The 16156-nt window shown below is 32.4% G+C and overlaps 1 protein-coding gene across 6 annotated transcripts in view; it reads right to left on the bottom strand.

Moving 5' to 3' along the window:
• The window catches only part of LOC148628251 (E3 ubiquitin-protein ligase HUWE1-like), a 68622-nt gene that overhangs the window by 48029 nt on the left and 4437 nt on the right, over positions 1–16156 (bottom strand). For 5 of the 6 annotated variants that reach the window (XM_088585109.1, XM_088585120.1, XM_088585126.1 and 2 more), the window contains exons 9-37: positions 15813–15929; positions 15056–15155; positions 14667–14767; positions 14145–14206; positions 13500–13588; positions 12924–13004; positions 12186–12271; positions 11879–11983; positions 10963–11158; positions 10596–10697; positions 10231–10311; positions 9868–9974; positions 9397–9574; positions 8705–8796; positions 8089–8297; positions 7589–7649; positions 6891–7067; positions 6331–6576; positions 5432–6072; positions 4803–4925; positions 4125–4186; positions 3719–3876; positions 2900–3022; positions 2249–2401; positions 1910–2029; positions 1406–1498; positions 1053–1197; positions 654–778; positions 185–301 (exon numbers count right to left, since the gene is read on the bottom strand). In XM_088585109.1, the coding sequence (XP_088441235.1) occupies positions 185–301; positions 654–778; positions 1053–1197; positions 1406–1498; positions 1910–2029; positions 2249–2401; positions 2900–3022; positions 3719–3876; positions 4125–4186; positions 4803–4925; positions 5432–6072; positions 6331–6576; positions 6891–7067; positions 7589–7649; positions 8089–8297; positions 8705–8796; positions 9397–9574; positions 9868–9974; positions 10231–10311; positions 10596–10697; positions 10963–11158; positions 11879–11983; positions 12186–12271; positions 12924–13004; positions 13500–13588; positions 14145–14206; positions 14667–14767; positions 15056–15155; positions 15813–15929 (4050 nt within the window). The remainder of the gene's footprint in view (positions 1–184; positions 302–653; positions 779–1052; positions 1198–1405; positions 1499–1909; positions 2030–2248; positions 2402–2899; positions 3023–3718; positions 3877–4124; positions 4187–4802; positions 4926–5431; positions 6073–6330; positions 6577–6890; positions 7068–7588; positions 7650–8088; positions 8298–8704; positions 8797–9396; positions 9575–9867; positions 9975–10230; positions 10312–10595; positions 10698–10962; positions 11159–11878; positions 11984–12185; positions 12272–12923; positions 13005–13499; positions 13589–14144; positions 14207–14666; positions 14768–15055; positions 15156–15812; positions 15930–16156) is intronic. The other variant, XM_088585116.1, reaches the window with a different exon arrangement.

Genomic DNA, 16156 nt, shown 5'->3' with positions numbered 1-16156 from the left:
AGTCATATGACAGACATGAAGATACACAGTGCAACATTTCAATGTCATTAACAAAAGTATATGGAATATAATTGCCAACTTGATCCAAACAATACAAGGTAAAGAATAATTGTATCTCCCTAGAAAAAAAAACAAAACATGTTAATGATAACTACGAATATTGATATTCAATCAAAATACATACCTCAAATAGTAAACTAAAAAGATGAAGTCTAGCAGCAAATCTAGAAGAATTTTCTATATTCTTTGTTCTCTCCTCTTTTGATGCCGTTGATATTATCACTTTACATAATTCTTTTATCTTAAAAAAAAAATACAGAGTTTATCTTAGGCAAAAATTATTACTTAAAAAATATAGCCTAGAAGTCAGTACATAATTAAATAACCAATAACTTATTTTTCATGTGCATGTTGTTAAAGTAGTCAAATATTTTTCTACATAATAAAAAAAAAACAACAACACCTATTTACCACTGATATGTATGAATAAATAATCGGTGAGATCCATAAGAAGGGTGAAAATGTGATCTGATTCAAGAAACGTGCACCTAGAGCAAAGCACATAAGGGTCTTTTTTATTCAGTCCAAGCACTTCATAAAAATAGTATTCAATTAATAAAATGATTATCATCAATCTTAAGGTAACAGATTACCTCCTGAACTATTGTACACAAAACATCTTTCTGCCATTTTGAACCATTCCTCTGTGTGACCACTATGAACAAATCACAAACCCTATACACTGTTTCTGGCAGTGAGTCTAAAAGCGTCAAACAACCTACAAGAGAGAGGATCATCAATGCATCATCCCATTCATGGATATAAAATATATAGGCTACAAATTTTATTTAGGTGCACAACCATAGAATTGTACTATTTCACTGACAAGGCAAGTTTTTTTTTTTCAAATCTTTGATAAGAAGCTCTACTACAGTCAACCATCAATCCCTGCTAAAAAATACAATTTAAATTACTTAACAATGTTAAATGTAAATAAATCATGGAAGTTCATGATACAAGAGTCAACTAGTTCTCTTTACTAAAACACATACCAGTGACAACAGAATTAGTAAAGTTATCTAAAGCCTCTTTATCTAATGGTTCTTCATTTTCCTGTTTCTCATCTATTTCATCTTTTTCTTTTTCCTCAGTTTTTGCCTGGCTTGTGGCAGCTGTCCCTTGTGCTGACTGATTTCCCTGATAATAAAGAAATCGATTGCATAGTGAGATATTAAAAAAATTAAAGGGAGAGTACATCAGGTATAATGGCACTTTCAATTCTGCATTAGTCCCTTTGTGCTTGAATGTAAAATTTTGCATTTTGTTTGAAAACAGTCATACAACCATTAAAATCTCTTGTCACTTTTAAAACCACTCCATCTTTGGTTTATCTATAGGTACTTACATCAGTTGACATGACGGCATTCTGTCCAAGTGACATGGCAATAGCAGTCATCATTTGGTCTTCCTCAGACATCTCCAAGACGCTGCTAAAAGGCTGAAATCAAATAGACTTCTTTTGTTACCCTGTCTTTCTTCGTATTAACAATTCATATGAAGAAAAAAAAACAATATAAACTAATTACTGAATAAATTTCAGGTTTAATATCGAAAGTGAAAGCAATCCATCTATCATACATTAGCTTTTTTCTTCCATTTAAAGGTCAATTTACATGAATATCTGGACTCAAAAGTCAATAACATATTTTTTTTCCTCAAATCAAAACATCTCTCTCATCTTCAATGTGATGATTGAAACCCCAAAATAGAAAAAAAAATCTGGGAAAGCAATTTCTGAAAAATTCATTCTCTATGTTGATGAAAAGTTGTTAGTTGAACAGATACAAGATCATAAAATCAGAACATGGAACATTTTGATAAGTAAATTTATGAATAGTTATCAACTTACCCCATTGGCTGCAGGAGGTGCAGGAGGGTGGTTGACAATGTATTCTGTAGCCTGTTCTAGAGTATTACAGTGAAGCAAAGCTTCTGTACTTTGTTCAGGCGTAAATCCCATACCAATCAACTTGAAACAAATGAAAAGCAAAAATGAATTTCAAAACGACAAATTTTAATAATAATTTCAAAAACATACTGTCACTGAGATAATTCATTTATTCCATGTGATCTTGTGAAAATGTGATGTTGTTATTAAGCATAATATGGTTAAGAATTTGATCAGATGACTCCAAAACCAATCTATATAAACAAGATAATAAAATTCAGTTATTGAAATTAAGCTTACCATCTGTAAATAGAGCTGATGAACTTGTGGTTCTTGTTCTGTTGGCTGTGATGGTCCAGGTGTTGCACTGGTAGCAGTACTACTCTGAGATTCAGCAGCTGTAGTAGCAGCAGCAGCCGCAGCCACAGCTGGCTTCTCTTTATCTAGATATTTCTATAATAACATTGAAAGATTTTGGCTTTCCATTTGATCAAAATGCATTGAATTTTTTTTTATCAAAATATAAAAATAGGAGAAGTGGTATGACTTTCAAGAAAGTCATCCATGTAACAATTAAAAATTCTACAGGTCAATATGCCTATTCTTTTTCTTCATTCATCACATAATTTCATAAGAATTTTAGTTTCCAATTCCACTGAAATGCTAAAAGATGAAACAATATTAATACTTTTCATTATTTACACCATCAATATGTTTAGTATAATGTCTAGCTACAAAACCAGGATAAAAGTTACTAAACAAAACCTCTATCCAACGATGCCAATCACTACTGTTACTGTAGCACTGTATTCAATCACATAGGTCACATGACAGACATGAAGATACACAATGCAAGACTACTCTCTCCAACACAATAATTACTTTCACATTCAGTCTTTTTCTTTCATTAGGCAGTCTCCATAAAGTATGGGAGTTTGCCAAACCATTTACCTTGATAACTATTTCTCCCTTGATGATATGGCTGAGGATAGCCAACATGGACTCGGACATTCTACCACCATACACCTTCAAAGGCTTCATATTCCAAAGCTCCATCACAGCATTAAATGCAGCCTGCATGATAAAATGATAAAAATGTAAAAAAAATGCATATATTTCTGTAATGTAGAAGTAATAAATTATATCCGTTATTTTCCAGAAAGTTATTTCACAAATTTACAGAAATTTGGTTTCTCTTCAGCCTTGCAACAGATTTGACAAAGCAACCTCCATAAGCTTCCTCAGATTTTAATGTTGTCTAACATAACACATTTAGACATATGCTTGTCAATAATGTGATTCATCATGGGAAGAGGACTTGCTGAATGGAACCATAATGAGCTCAACCTATGCAATGGCACTATCTATTTATCAACCTTCTTCATACCTCATTATTATTAGTTCTAGCTTCAACCAATAAGCAAGGCTGTTCATTGGGAATAGTACAAACAGTTTCCAACTTGGGAAATGTGCGCAGTTTTCTTGCATTTCAAGCTAATGTGACAGTTTCCCATTGATAGTGTAGATTTCCATGAAAGGACTGTTATTACATTTGATATTTTTTTTCCTCTAAGAACTACATGTAAAAAAAATCATACAATATAAGGAGACATCCTAACCTAGTAGCCTTTAACCAATAGACCTGGCTGTTCACAGCGTTTTAGTAAAAAGTTTCAAACTTGGGAAATAGTTCAGTTTTCATTTGTTTTGAGCTAGAGTATTAGTTTTCCATAGAGAGTGTAAATTTACGTGTACATTGATTCTACATACCTTTTGAGTACTTATCAGATATTGCACTTTGTTAAAAGGGACGAATCCTGGCTGACTAGATTTCTCTGGTAGTGTGTGGCTAGACTCCATTACAGTTTCTGGATTGACCATCTTTTCAATGAGCATTAACCAGGCATCCAGGAATTCACCAGTTCCATCTATTTTTAAACAACAAACAATTTAAATTTGGTTTATACAGATCAAACAACACAGAAAGAGAATTATAATTTTTGTGCATAACTTTTATGTTTTATTTGTCAAAGTCATTCCTAAAATGTTCACTTATTAATTATGCCCAGGTCTCAATTACATGTATAACAATCACTTAAGCTGTTAAAAAAACCCAAATAAGTTCAATATAGATGTTCAATTGCTGATTTGAATATAATATGCAGGAAGAAGTTACCTGGAAGTTCATTGTTATCTCCTTTCTTTTTGCCATCACATGACAATGCCCACTCAAATGCCCTGAAATCAGAAGATCAGTTCAGTTGTTGCCATATGGCAGAGGTAAAATTTGGCAATTTTTAAGCAAAAAGGTATCCAGAATGTTATATTTCTCATTTTGGCAAGTGGTGTACTTAGTACTTAAGCCCTGAGTAAATAGTTTGAGGAATTTTTTTGTGTGTTTTATACAGATAGCTAAAATACACCAAATAGCCCCAAGAAAATTACCTGCTTTACAGTACCTGTTATATGTATGTACATTAACATTTTGAATTTTAACCATCCACACATTGGGGGAAAGGTTTATTTCTACTCACAAAACAAAATCTGAGAATGTCCCATAAATCAACATTTTTTTTTCTTGTGTTTCCTTCAGATTTAAATTTCAACATATTTCTTCAGATATATGCTTGTCAAGATTATATCATCATCAAGAAACAACACTAACTACAATGTCTTTGAAGCATGCCTTCGATTTTCATACACATTTTAACAAATAATTAATACAACACAATTTTTACAGGTTGTTCATCAACATGCATTGACACATAACTTCCACCACTGAAACCTTCACTCAGAAAATTTGTATTGTGCAAAAGCTGATGTTTGCAATACTCTATTCATTACAGCAACTTACTGAAACAATGCTTTCTGTCCTCCACAGGCTAAAAACTTTTGTAACATCAGATGATATGGATGCTTTCTATCGTCAAATAACATTGGTGAAGTAAAACCCACTGAGCAAACCAGGAATGTTAATCTGAAAAGCAAGAAAACATTAAATTTGTCTGAAGTTAGCAGGACTACAGGATTACTTTTTCTTATAACCTTTGACGAATGAAATTTAGCCAATGGAAAGATAATTAGTAATTTAAAATTTGATTTCTATTGAGCGTTACTCATTTTCATGGAGAAAAACAGAAAAACACTGATCATTACTCGACACACAACATAACATTTACTATAAACCACTACAGATAATTGGTGTATATATGATCAATGTATTTTACATTCAAAACATATTTAGGAGATGCATGTTTCTTTCAGAGATAAGTATCAACAATTATGTTCAGATATATGCTTGTCAGGGTAAATTCATCATAAAGAAACATACAAATCATCACTTAAACAAGAACTGAAGATTGAAATTAGCCATGCAATTTAACTTTATATGTCTTTTTATACTTTATAAGAAAAAGAAAAAATCTGTGAAAAACAAAATATACTCCAAAATTACTGTAACTTAGAAATGATGAATTCAATTACCTAAGTTTTGGCACAGGAGACCAAGGAGGAGGCTCCCAGTTCAGACCATTGGTTAACAATTTGGTAAGAGCCCTAGCTACTGCCTGTGCAGCCGGGGTTGGTGTGGTAGGAGAGACTGTTGTATTGGTCCTTCTCTGCCTGACTGGGCTTCCAACACTTAGCTTAACCAGCAGTCCAAATAATTCAGCTAAAGTCCTACACAGTCTTGATGACACTGATAACAGTGGTTTTAGCTGTTTAATTTGTGCCTGAAGAGTAGGAGATATCTTCTTTTTGTCAGATGTTTGAGAAGTTTGACTGTCTGATACTTCCATTGGTGATCCAATACTTTCTGATGTTGTTAATGACTCCATGGCTGCTCGGACACCATTACTCCCCATTTCTCCTGTTTCTCTTGTCAAGGAACTCCCTTCACCATCTTCCTCTTTGCCATCTTTTTCTGGTTTGAAGTCTTTGGGAAGAAGTTTCTCCATATCAGCCTTGCCAAATTCACATCCAGGTGGTAAAATGTCTTCACTACAAAGAGCTAATAGTACTGTACTCTCCCAGACTAATGAAGTATACAGTCTACTAAGTCCATTAAGCACCTTCAGTCCAAGTTCAGATCCCCAATGGTTTACTGATATTGACCTTATATCAGACTGAAAGAGAAAAAAAAACATGTATACAAACAGAAAAAGACTCCATAATTCAAAAGAATATATGAGATATATGTACGTAACATATTTAAAATGGTGATCTAACAACAACTCATTAGCAAAAGGATTAATTTTCACTTCTTCCTGCAACATGTTAGAAGCTGTCAATCATTACACAAAGAAATTTTTCTGAAAAGTTTTACAGTCAATTAAGTACAAAAATTGAAGATTTAGATACATGATACAAATTTCATGACTTACCTGGCCCATTTTACACACATGAACAAACATCATAATGTAGGCATGGCACGACGACAAGGCATGAAGCAGGGGTGTCAGCTGAGGAGACTGTATGGCATCAGGAAGATGTGCAACATTTGCAAGTTCTCTGATAAGAACAGAACCTCCAGGGGCTTCTAGTGGCTTGTGTAGTGCTTCAAGACTTTGCAATACCTCATCTAACTTCAATAAGCCTTGCTTTAGTACTTGAGGCTCCCGTGACAATTGCTAAAATTAAAAACATTTCATTAGACAAAAATGGAACAAGTGGTATCAGTGTATAATGAGTAATGCTAAGAAATTCATTCTATATGTATGTTCTTTTAAGAAAAATGACAGTAGCCTACATACATGTAGATTTGTATAGAAATCAGAACTAGTCATTTTCAACTTGCTGTAACGTAATACATCATATTTCACCTATCAGACAACAGAAATTTTGAAGATATAATGGCCAAATAATAGATAACATTTATGTTTCAAGGTGAGGGGAATATAACAATTCAACTCGACTTTTTCACTTCAATCAAGTTATTACTTACCAGTATTGATTTACAAACAATAGATACAGCATGACATGCCTGAGAGGCAGGAAAATCAATGGAAAGGTTGGGCATTCCTAGGATAGACATGAGAGGCTGTAGACCTTTCTGTGTGACAAACTCTCTACAATGGTCATCTGTTGAGTTGTTACTAAGAATTGCTTCCACAAACTTCATCTAAAATTAGTAACTGCAATGTGTTAACACGAAATATAAAATTGCATGCATCTTCTAAAATCGTAAAAACAAACCAAAAGCATGTTTCCCAGTAATTAGTTTCCTGTTAGGTATGTATCACAAAATTCAGAGTAATAAAGTCAAAGTTCTTATTTATGTCTATAAAGTTACATGTAATTAAATAGGTAAGTCTAGGGGAGTATAAAAAGAAGTGGCAATACTAGATTTATCTTGAGTGAAGCTACAAGAACATATATCATTCATAACATAAACATAGCAATTATTCTTGATATATTTAATCTGTAGCAAGCTGCATTAGCTTGAATCTAAGAAGATCAAGTAACACTACACTTTGCCATTCTTTGGCATTATTTTTATTCCAGTTGATAACAAATTATCAAATGGAGAACAAGATAATGCTTTGAAACTGGTTTGATAAAGAACTATCCTACTCTTATGACCTGATGAATTCACTGTTACTTACATGAAATTATTTACTACAGTTAAAATAAATAACTTACTACATTCATAACGTAATCCATCAATGGAATAGCTTCTCTCTCTTGGGCACTCTGTACAGATCTGAAAGAGTATCATACATGTACATGTCTTAAAAGAGTACAAAATATCCAAAATACTCTTCCTCTGTGTTCCTCATTTCTCATCAGTCCTCAGGTTATCTAAAGTTTTACAGCTAGTTCTCAAGTACTTATAATTAGTAATAGATCACTACTAGTATTTGGATGAAATTTTACAGTAAATAGGTAATGTTCTTAATCAAAATTTAATAATTTGAAGCACTATTGAAGTAATTTCAAAATCTTTACAATTTCTTTCTAGCTAAACCATAACACTATTAATATTTTAAGGTAATTTTCTTCATAACCTTCCTTCAATAACATGTTCAAGAATGACATATAGCTTACAAGGTATCTTATTTGTAAGTAACAAGGTCTTTGATACATGTTATTAGGCGTTGCACCATTTATCTTTACTAAAATATGATTATATATGTACATACTGGCTTGATTGGCTAACATCAGACACAGATTTTGAAGCATTATCCTGAGTGTTAGCAGGCATTTCTTCATCTTCATCTTCCTCATCAGAAGACACATTGTCTGTTGGACGAGGGGATGGTGTCACATATCTACTTTGATCTGGTTTGGGCTGCAGCTTCTGACAAATATACTTTGGGTCCATTCCCAAAGCACAGACTTCCTCTAACAGCTAAAATTGAATCAGTAATTATTAAAATCATTATAAAATAGGCCTCTTGAATGATCATATACATAAATATTTTTTGTAGAACTAATTTTAAAATCTGAAATCTCAGTAGGAAGGAAACATTGTGGTCTCTACAACCATAAATAACAATAAATGTGAATTAATAATTGAACAAAATCTTCTTTTTTCAGGACATTGTACAAAAATAAAATATTAAGCGTTCTTCTTAATAAAGACAAAAATTATACCAATTCTATTTTTAACCCTGAAACTTTTTTTTTTTTATAAAAAGATGTGTGGAGGCTTTTGTTTCAACAAAAGACAGCATTATACCATCATATGCTTGCCAGAAAATATATATGGAAAATATATTAGACTTAAAAAAGGTCCTTTTTTGTCAATACAAGTACCTTGATAATAGCAGTAGTTGCATCTGTCCTAAGAGAAGGCTGGTGTCTCATCAATTCATCCATGGCATTTCCCAAACTGCTGGCCGTGTCACCTGTTTTGAAAGTGTAAGGAGATTTATTGAGGAGAATCGTTGAGAAATTCCATATTGAAATCTGATTTTTAGTCCAGAAATCTATTTGTTTTAAAGGCCTAAATGAATTGGTGGCATGTCACTGATAATGGCAACTTGGAACTTTTTTCCTTACTCAAAATCTTAATACATGTACACATAGCACAGAGTCAAAGCCGTGTACTTTCATTGTCTTCACCTTTCAGAACTTACTTAAAGGTTTTTTTACACTTATATAAGATCTTTTGGTGATCACTGTAAATTCAAATACATTTTTTAAAGGGTATACAATTTGTTAAAGTTCACCATATCTGTTACTTTTTCTATAGTGAATTCTGCCTACACTAAACCCAATGAAGACATAATACTTTTTTCATATCACACATGCATTACATTACAATTATAATTATGCATACTTAATACTGATGAGACTTCATATAATTTTATAAAGTTCATTCATGTTTTTGCATGAAGACAAGTTCTACAAAGTCTTTCAGTCAACATAACAGTTTAAGATGTCCGAAACATTAGTAATCATTTTTTTACATAGAGACGACCAAATAAATATATAAGTCTCCTAACCAAAAGGATCTGAACTTCTCCTTCTCCTCATGGCTGGTAAATAGTCAGGTGACAGTAACACCTTAAACAGTCGATCAAATGGTTTGCAGTTGACAAATGACTGAAGACCTCTAGCATTCAAACACAAAGCACTGAAAACATTAGGTAGTGATGAAAGCACATCTCTTGTTGCTGGCACCTGAAGATAGAATCAGAATTAATTAGATTCACTGAGATTAAATATTTCTTTCATATCAGCACTTTATTTGTTCAAAAATGTGGCTGATAAGTCCCCATTTACTGTTACAAGGAGACAAGAGGTATACAACGGTTCACCTGCCATTGGGGCATGGTTTTAAATGCTTTACCAGGTTTACAAATAACAATAAAATCTTTTTAAAGTTCCAAAAATATTCACTTTCTTAAAAACTTTGAACCACATGTATAATTTTCCTTGTAATTGTGAGATTAAGATTGACTACTTTCACTTACATCTTTGATGAGTAAAGCATGCAGTACTACATCAGTAAGGCCACTATCTTGAAGAGATGACAGGAGTGATGGTTCTTGGAAAACATATACTGTAACTACATCTGTAGCTGTTGCGGAAATCAAAGTTGTGTATTAGACAATTTACTACAAGTGTTGTATCTAGGAACAAAAGATGTTTTGCTATTTCAATACATATTTGCCTATTAACTAATGACAAAAGAGTAATTGTGAAGACATACCCATACATTGTTATTCTAACACCTACAATATTTTATTTCATAAAAAACTCATAAATGAGACCTAAAACACTGCAAATAATTTGTACCAAGTCTGTTTTTGGTTACTTAAGAAATTACTCCTTACCTAAAAGGAACAGAGATGGTCCATAGTACTCTGCATTGCTGATGATATGCTTCAAAGATTTTGGCAGAGATCCTTCCATCACTGTCAAAAATAGAAAGGTGACATGAATCCTAACTTTTAGTAATGAATTCTAATTAACAATCATTCAAGCCTGTATCGATTGATTAGGTACAATATCAATATAAGTCATTGACATGACTGAATTTTATATACTACTTTTTGATAAATTGTTATTACCAAGCCGTAAGTAATTTTACATGATATCTATAGATTGAACCTGTAAGTCTTTTTTTCAGATCATTCCTGTTGTGGAAAATCCTAAATAAGAAAATCATTACAAACAATCAATTTTCAATGATACTTACAGTGTCTAATACTATCTGAGAAAGATGGGTCAGGTATTGCTTTCTTTAAAAAATTCAACATGGACTTCAGTAAAGCAGCTCTCTGAGGAAAACAGCTTACACCTAAAAAAGTAGAAACAAAACATTCTCTACATGTGTTTTTATAACCTGAACTGTATTTAATATACTGTACATGTAAATCCTGCACATGTACTATTAGGTTATACTCCACCATCTAAATCTAATGTTACATGTATTATGTTGAAACTATCTTCAATAAACATTACGCAGAATGAACAAACAGAAAAGCTCCATTAGCAGGTAAAAATCTACAGATGAGTATTTGGGACCAAATAATTGGCCAAGTGATTCTTCTTTCCATTCTTACCTGTTTTAGTAGGAGTTTGAACAACAATAGTATTTGACTCTGATGATGTTGAGGGTTGTACTGGATCTACAGATGATCCTTGTTCAGTGGCAGAGCTTTCTGTTTCCATGGCATTGCTAGGAGAACCAGGGTTTTCATCAGGACTACCTACTTTGATCTCAAATGGCTGTTCAGCTCTGCATATCTCAACTTCATACTGGATAGGATAAATAAGTTTCATATAAACACCCAGTCAAAACTGTAGTTGAGAGGGCACTTAATAAGTTAATTGGAAATTTGGAGAGCGAAGGTCCATATTAAAAGACACCAAGTCATACACATGTATATAATCCAGGCTAGAAAGAGTCAACAGAAAATTTGACATTGTATTTTAATGACTTACAGATCATGTCTTGCCTACATGAATAATTGATTGATATAAGTTTCCAACAAGATTTAACATGGGACAACCTCAAAGGATGAATAAACAGTGCAACCAAATTTGGCTAATTTGACCATTTCGTCATGCCAAAATGACAAAATTACTAAAAATGCTACTGGAAAGAACATGGCTCTCTTTTGAAGAAATGTGGGATGGTTGGGATGAAAATTCCAGTCTCCTCATTCTCAATTTACCTGGCAAAATCTACTTGCACGTATTTAATTTGAAGCATTTTTTGTTAGTATCATTTCTAATTTTTACTCAAAATTTCATGGATGAAATTCTCAAGATTTATTGGTTTGACAAGAAAATCTCAAGAGTAGAAAATCTTTAATAATTCATATTTAAACCACAAAAGCTATGAAAAATGTAACTTGGTAAACTGTGTCCATAAGTATGTAGCTTATACTTTACATATTCAAATTGTTTTTATCATATGAGCAAATAATAGTTTGTTTTTCATTCTTAATCTTTAAATCTTAAAAAATAGCTCACCTCTAACCTATTGATACATATTGACAATCCTCCCTGTGATTGGAAGGCAGCCATGTCTAAGTTGGTGATCAAGTCAACCACTCTTACTGCTCTTGTCACAAACTGCTAAAATAAGAACACTTGAATTAATTCATTTCTTCAAATCACTTCTACTGAGCTGAATTTTAATGTGATAATCACACTAAGGGATGCTAGTCATCTAAACCAGTTACTTCAAAACAATTAATACAAGGTCACAATGGTAATGTCTACGATAAATGAGCCGAAAAAAAAATCATTGATATCAAATGCTATATTTCAAGCTTACCGTAATGTGCTCTTGAGTATCTCCATACCAGTTAATGACCTTCAACAAACATTCCATCATACCACAAGAAACAAGAGCTTCTACACCTTTTAAAACAACACAAAGTCATTAATACAAAATTCTAATATGTTTACATTGTCCATGAACCTTCAACATACATACTGAATAAATTACAGAATATTTCAACAAGAAATTGCTAACCAATTAAATTTTAATGTATTTTATTCAGTTCTCATTTAGATTGAAATGAAAAATACAATTTAGAACACTGACTTAAATGAAAAATACAATTTAGGATACTGACTTAAATCATGTGCATAATTTGGACGAGCCTGGAGTGCAAGTTTAGATATTCACATGATATTGTCCAAAAGTCATTTGAAGTAGGCTTCAGTGCCATTCCCCATAGAATCGTAGAAATGGATGGCAGACATCAATTAATTCAACGAATAGACCATAAATTATCTATCTGAAACAAAGCTTCATAAAGTGGCTAATAGGTTATAAGAATATTGATCAGGTTTGTATTTGTATACTTAACTTGGTGGTTGATATCACTGAAAGGCACAAGTGTATGTTTAAAAAAAATAATTTTTTCACTGAGACATCATAACTTATGACTAATTGTACATTGCAGACCTTAGTGAAATGACAAAAAAGCATATACCTGATAATAATGGTATTATTTTTTAGATTTCATCTTTTTCAATCACTAGTCCTAGATAATTTCTAACTTACCATTTTCATAGCTTGCTAGATGATACAGGAATGAAAACAGAGCTGTAGCATATTGCTGTGGAAATGGCTTCAATTCTTTGTCTGAAGACAACAATATTAAAGACATCAGAACAGAATCGCTCATAGCTAGAAATTAAAAATTTGTTTAGTAGACATTAATACATATAAGTAGCTTTGACCCACTGCTCATGAAACTTCAGAATCTCGACATTAACATGAGATGAACAATGTATCACTATCTCCCTGGAAAGGGGTTGACATCATTACAAACAGTCAATTATTTGAATTTGTTAAATGCACCTACTAGACAGAGTTGACTGTTATATATTGACATCAAGCAGAAATTTTTCAAAACAACAACTTAACTTGAATAGGTATTTTAATTTATTTACGATTAATTACACACAACACTCTATGGCAATTTTGGCTCAAGCATTGTTATAGTCAAGATTGTTTCTCCATTAACTCAATGTAAAAATGTTTTTGAAAAATAAATTTCCCTATCTGCCCAACCAATATTTGTCTTGCTTGTAGCAGGAAACAAAGTATATTTTTTTGGCATTATATAACACTTACCTGTCATGTGTTGGATACACGATCTAACTAAGACTGGGAGGAAACCATGGTATGATGCTGCACCTGTTACATCTATTATGTTTGTTAACCTATAGAAATATTTAAAAAATTATTTGCTAACAGAATATTGATAAAGTTTGAAGACATAAACAAGGAGCAGCTTAACAAGACCCCAAAAGTCAGACCCTGAACTGATGGGGAAGCATGGACAACTTTCAAGTTTAATGCAGCTCGGAATTTTTTATCTTGATTAGTAATTTATAATAAGACAAAAATTTGACCAGAATTGATCAAAGTGGCCCCTTTTTAGCTCTTCATTCACAACCTCCAAAATCAAACCCAAACTTTCTTCAGAAGTATAACACCTTTAGGTACAATTTCAAAGAGACCCATTCCCTTTTACTCAACCTACCATCCAGAAATATGTATAACTCTTGTGTCTGGCCTTCTTATTTTTAATCACCTCGTCACAACCCCAAAAAAATCAATTCTTGTTGGCACCATGTAGTACAATTTAAACAAGATCCATTCACTTTTAATTACTCAAATTTTTGTTCAGATACCCAGAAAATGCTTGTTTTTTTTTCACTTTTCACTATATACTGTGCATTTTAATTGTAATGAGTAAAAAGACCTCCAACTTACTTTGGATTCCTTTCAATATGAATAATAGATGTCAGTGTCCTCAATGAAGCAGCCTTAATGTCCTGAAACATAAACAAATTACAATAAAACAATTAATTTTCTCCTTCATTTTACAAACCTGATTTTACAAGGTCTATAAACAAAGCGGGAATTGGCAACATCGGAAGTAAATATACAGTAAAAAAAAGAAATTGTTACTGTAAAATCCAAATTTTAAAAAAGCAGAATTTCCCTAAAAAAATGGAAGAAATCTTATATCATATTAGGCCAGACAAAATAACATGCCTGTTTCCTTGTACCCTACTTTTCTGTGCCAACCCCAAATATTTTATGGCCATTTTGGCTCAAACACTGTTAAAGTCTAGATTGTCAACGTAAAATGTTTTATTGAAAAATATAGTACCTACCATATTTTTTCTTCCTGCTGGCAGTAGGAAACAAGAATATGATTTTTTTATTTGCCTGAACAGAAGCCTGGTTTTCTTTTTTCGATACAGTATTTAGGTGTACATTTTTACTTACAACTAAATTTGAATCATTAACTTCCACAATATCCACAAGTTCTTCTATCAATCCAGGATACAACATTGAATTCATGTTTTCTTGAACAGCATTTGAATAAACTACAAGATAGAAATTTTAAAAAATTGATTAAATGTATTTGTCAGATTTCCACAACTGCAACATGACACAAACATATATTCTATTGATTCCATAAAACTTGCTATATTTGATAGAAATCCTAACAGTAACCTTCTTTGTGTTTCATACTTCTTTTTTACATTACTGTGATAAGAAGAAAATTAATTAACCTACACCTCAATATAACTTTTTTTTCCAAAACAGCAAAGCATGAGTAACAGGGGAACAACAATAGTGGTGAGACAAAATTATAATAAGGAAAAACAAACCTAAAATAGCCAGTGCTTGAAGCCTTGCCTGGACACACTGTAGCCTTGCTTCATACTTGGAAAACAGACAAGCAAGTCTGATATGGGTGTACAATAATGTCTGAAAAAAAAAAAGCATATTAAAAATACATCTTAAGTACTTACAGCATCAGTGTTTCTTTATCAAAACTTCTACTCATGAATTGGAAAAAACTTTTTAACCAAACATTTGGAACGACTTTTGCTAAGGTGACCATGGATACCCTTGCATTATAAATTTTCAATATAAAAAAAAAACATGGACTTGCAAAACCAAGTCGTAAAGGAAGTTGATAACAGACAGCGACCGTAATTGGTTTCAACGTATGCTTCACCTGTATTATGCAACATACAATTTTGGAAATTAATCAATTCATTGAGAGCAAAGATAATCAGGCAGAAATTTTGATGACTGACAAGTTGATTCCAACATAGCACCCACTCATTGAGTGGGTACAATTCATACTATAATCATATCTGACAGGTCCAAAGCATTTGCATTAAAGATTAAACAGATTTGCTTGAAGAGTTCTTCAATCATAAGTGTAACTGACATAAGGATAACTATCCATCTGGTCACACCTGACATACATGTATAATAAATCCTATAACTTAAATTCCTTCAATCAATACAAGCATAATTGTTCATTAATATGTTGAAGGGCATACAAAAAGTAAATTTTAAAATATGGACTTTAGTCCTCTCGGTCTGATATCATTTTACCCAGACTCACTATACCTGTTTGTTTTCTGGGATCTTAAACGATGACAAAATTTCTTCCATGATCTCTGAAGGCATCTTCAATGACTTGTCCAAGTTTTCCATATGGATAGAAGTAATGACATTGGCCTGATTCTGTAAATATAATCCCAAATAAGCCTTTTTATCAATGTTTTATTGTGAAAAGAATGGGCAAGGAATGTATTAAAGATTACAGGTCTGTCTAGCTACAAAACCAGGATAAAAGTTACCGAACAAAACCTCTACCCAACGATGCCAATCACTACTGTTATTGTAGCATTGTATTCGATCGCATAGGTCATATGACAGACACGAAGATACACAATGCATTATTGAAATCA

The sequence above is a fragment of the Perna viridis genome, chromosome 1 (genome assembly GCF_037379345.1).
Source record: "Perna viridis isolate PV_CMFRI_1.1 ecotype Kerala chromosome 1, ASM3737934v1, whole genome shotgun sequence".
Taxonomy (NCBI): Eukaryota; Metazoa; Mollusca; class Bivalvia; order Mytilida; family Mytilidae; genus Perna; species Perna viridis.
The sequence above is the reverse complement of the archived record's forward strand: the minus strand, read 5'-3'. Positions and strand labels throughout refer to the sequence as shown.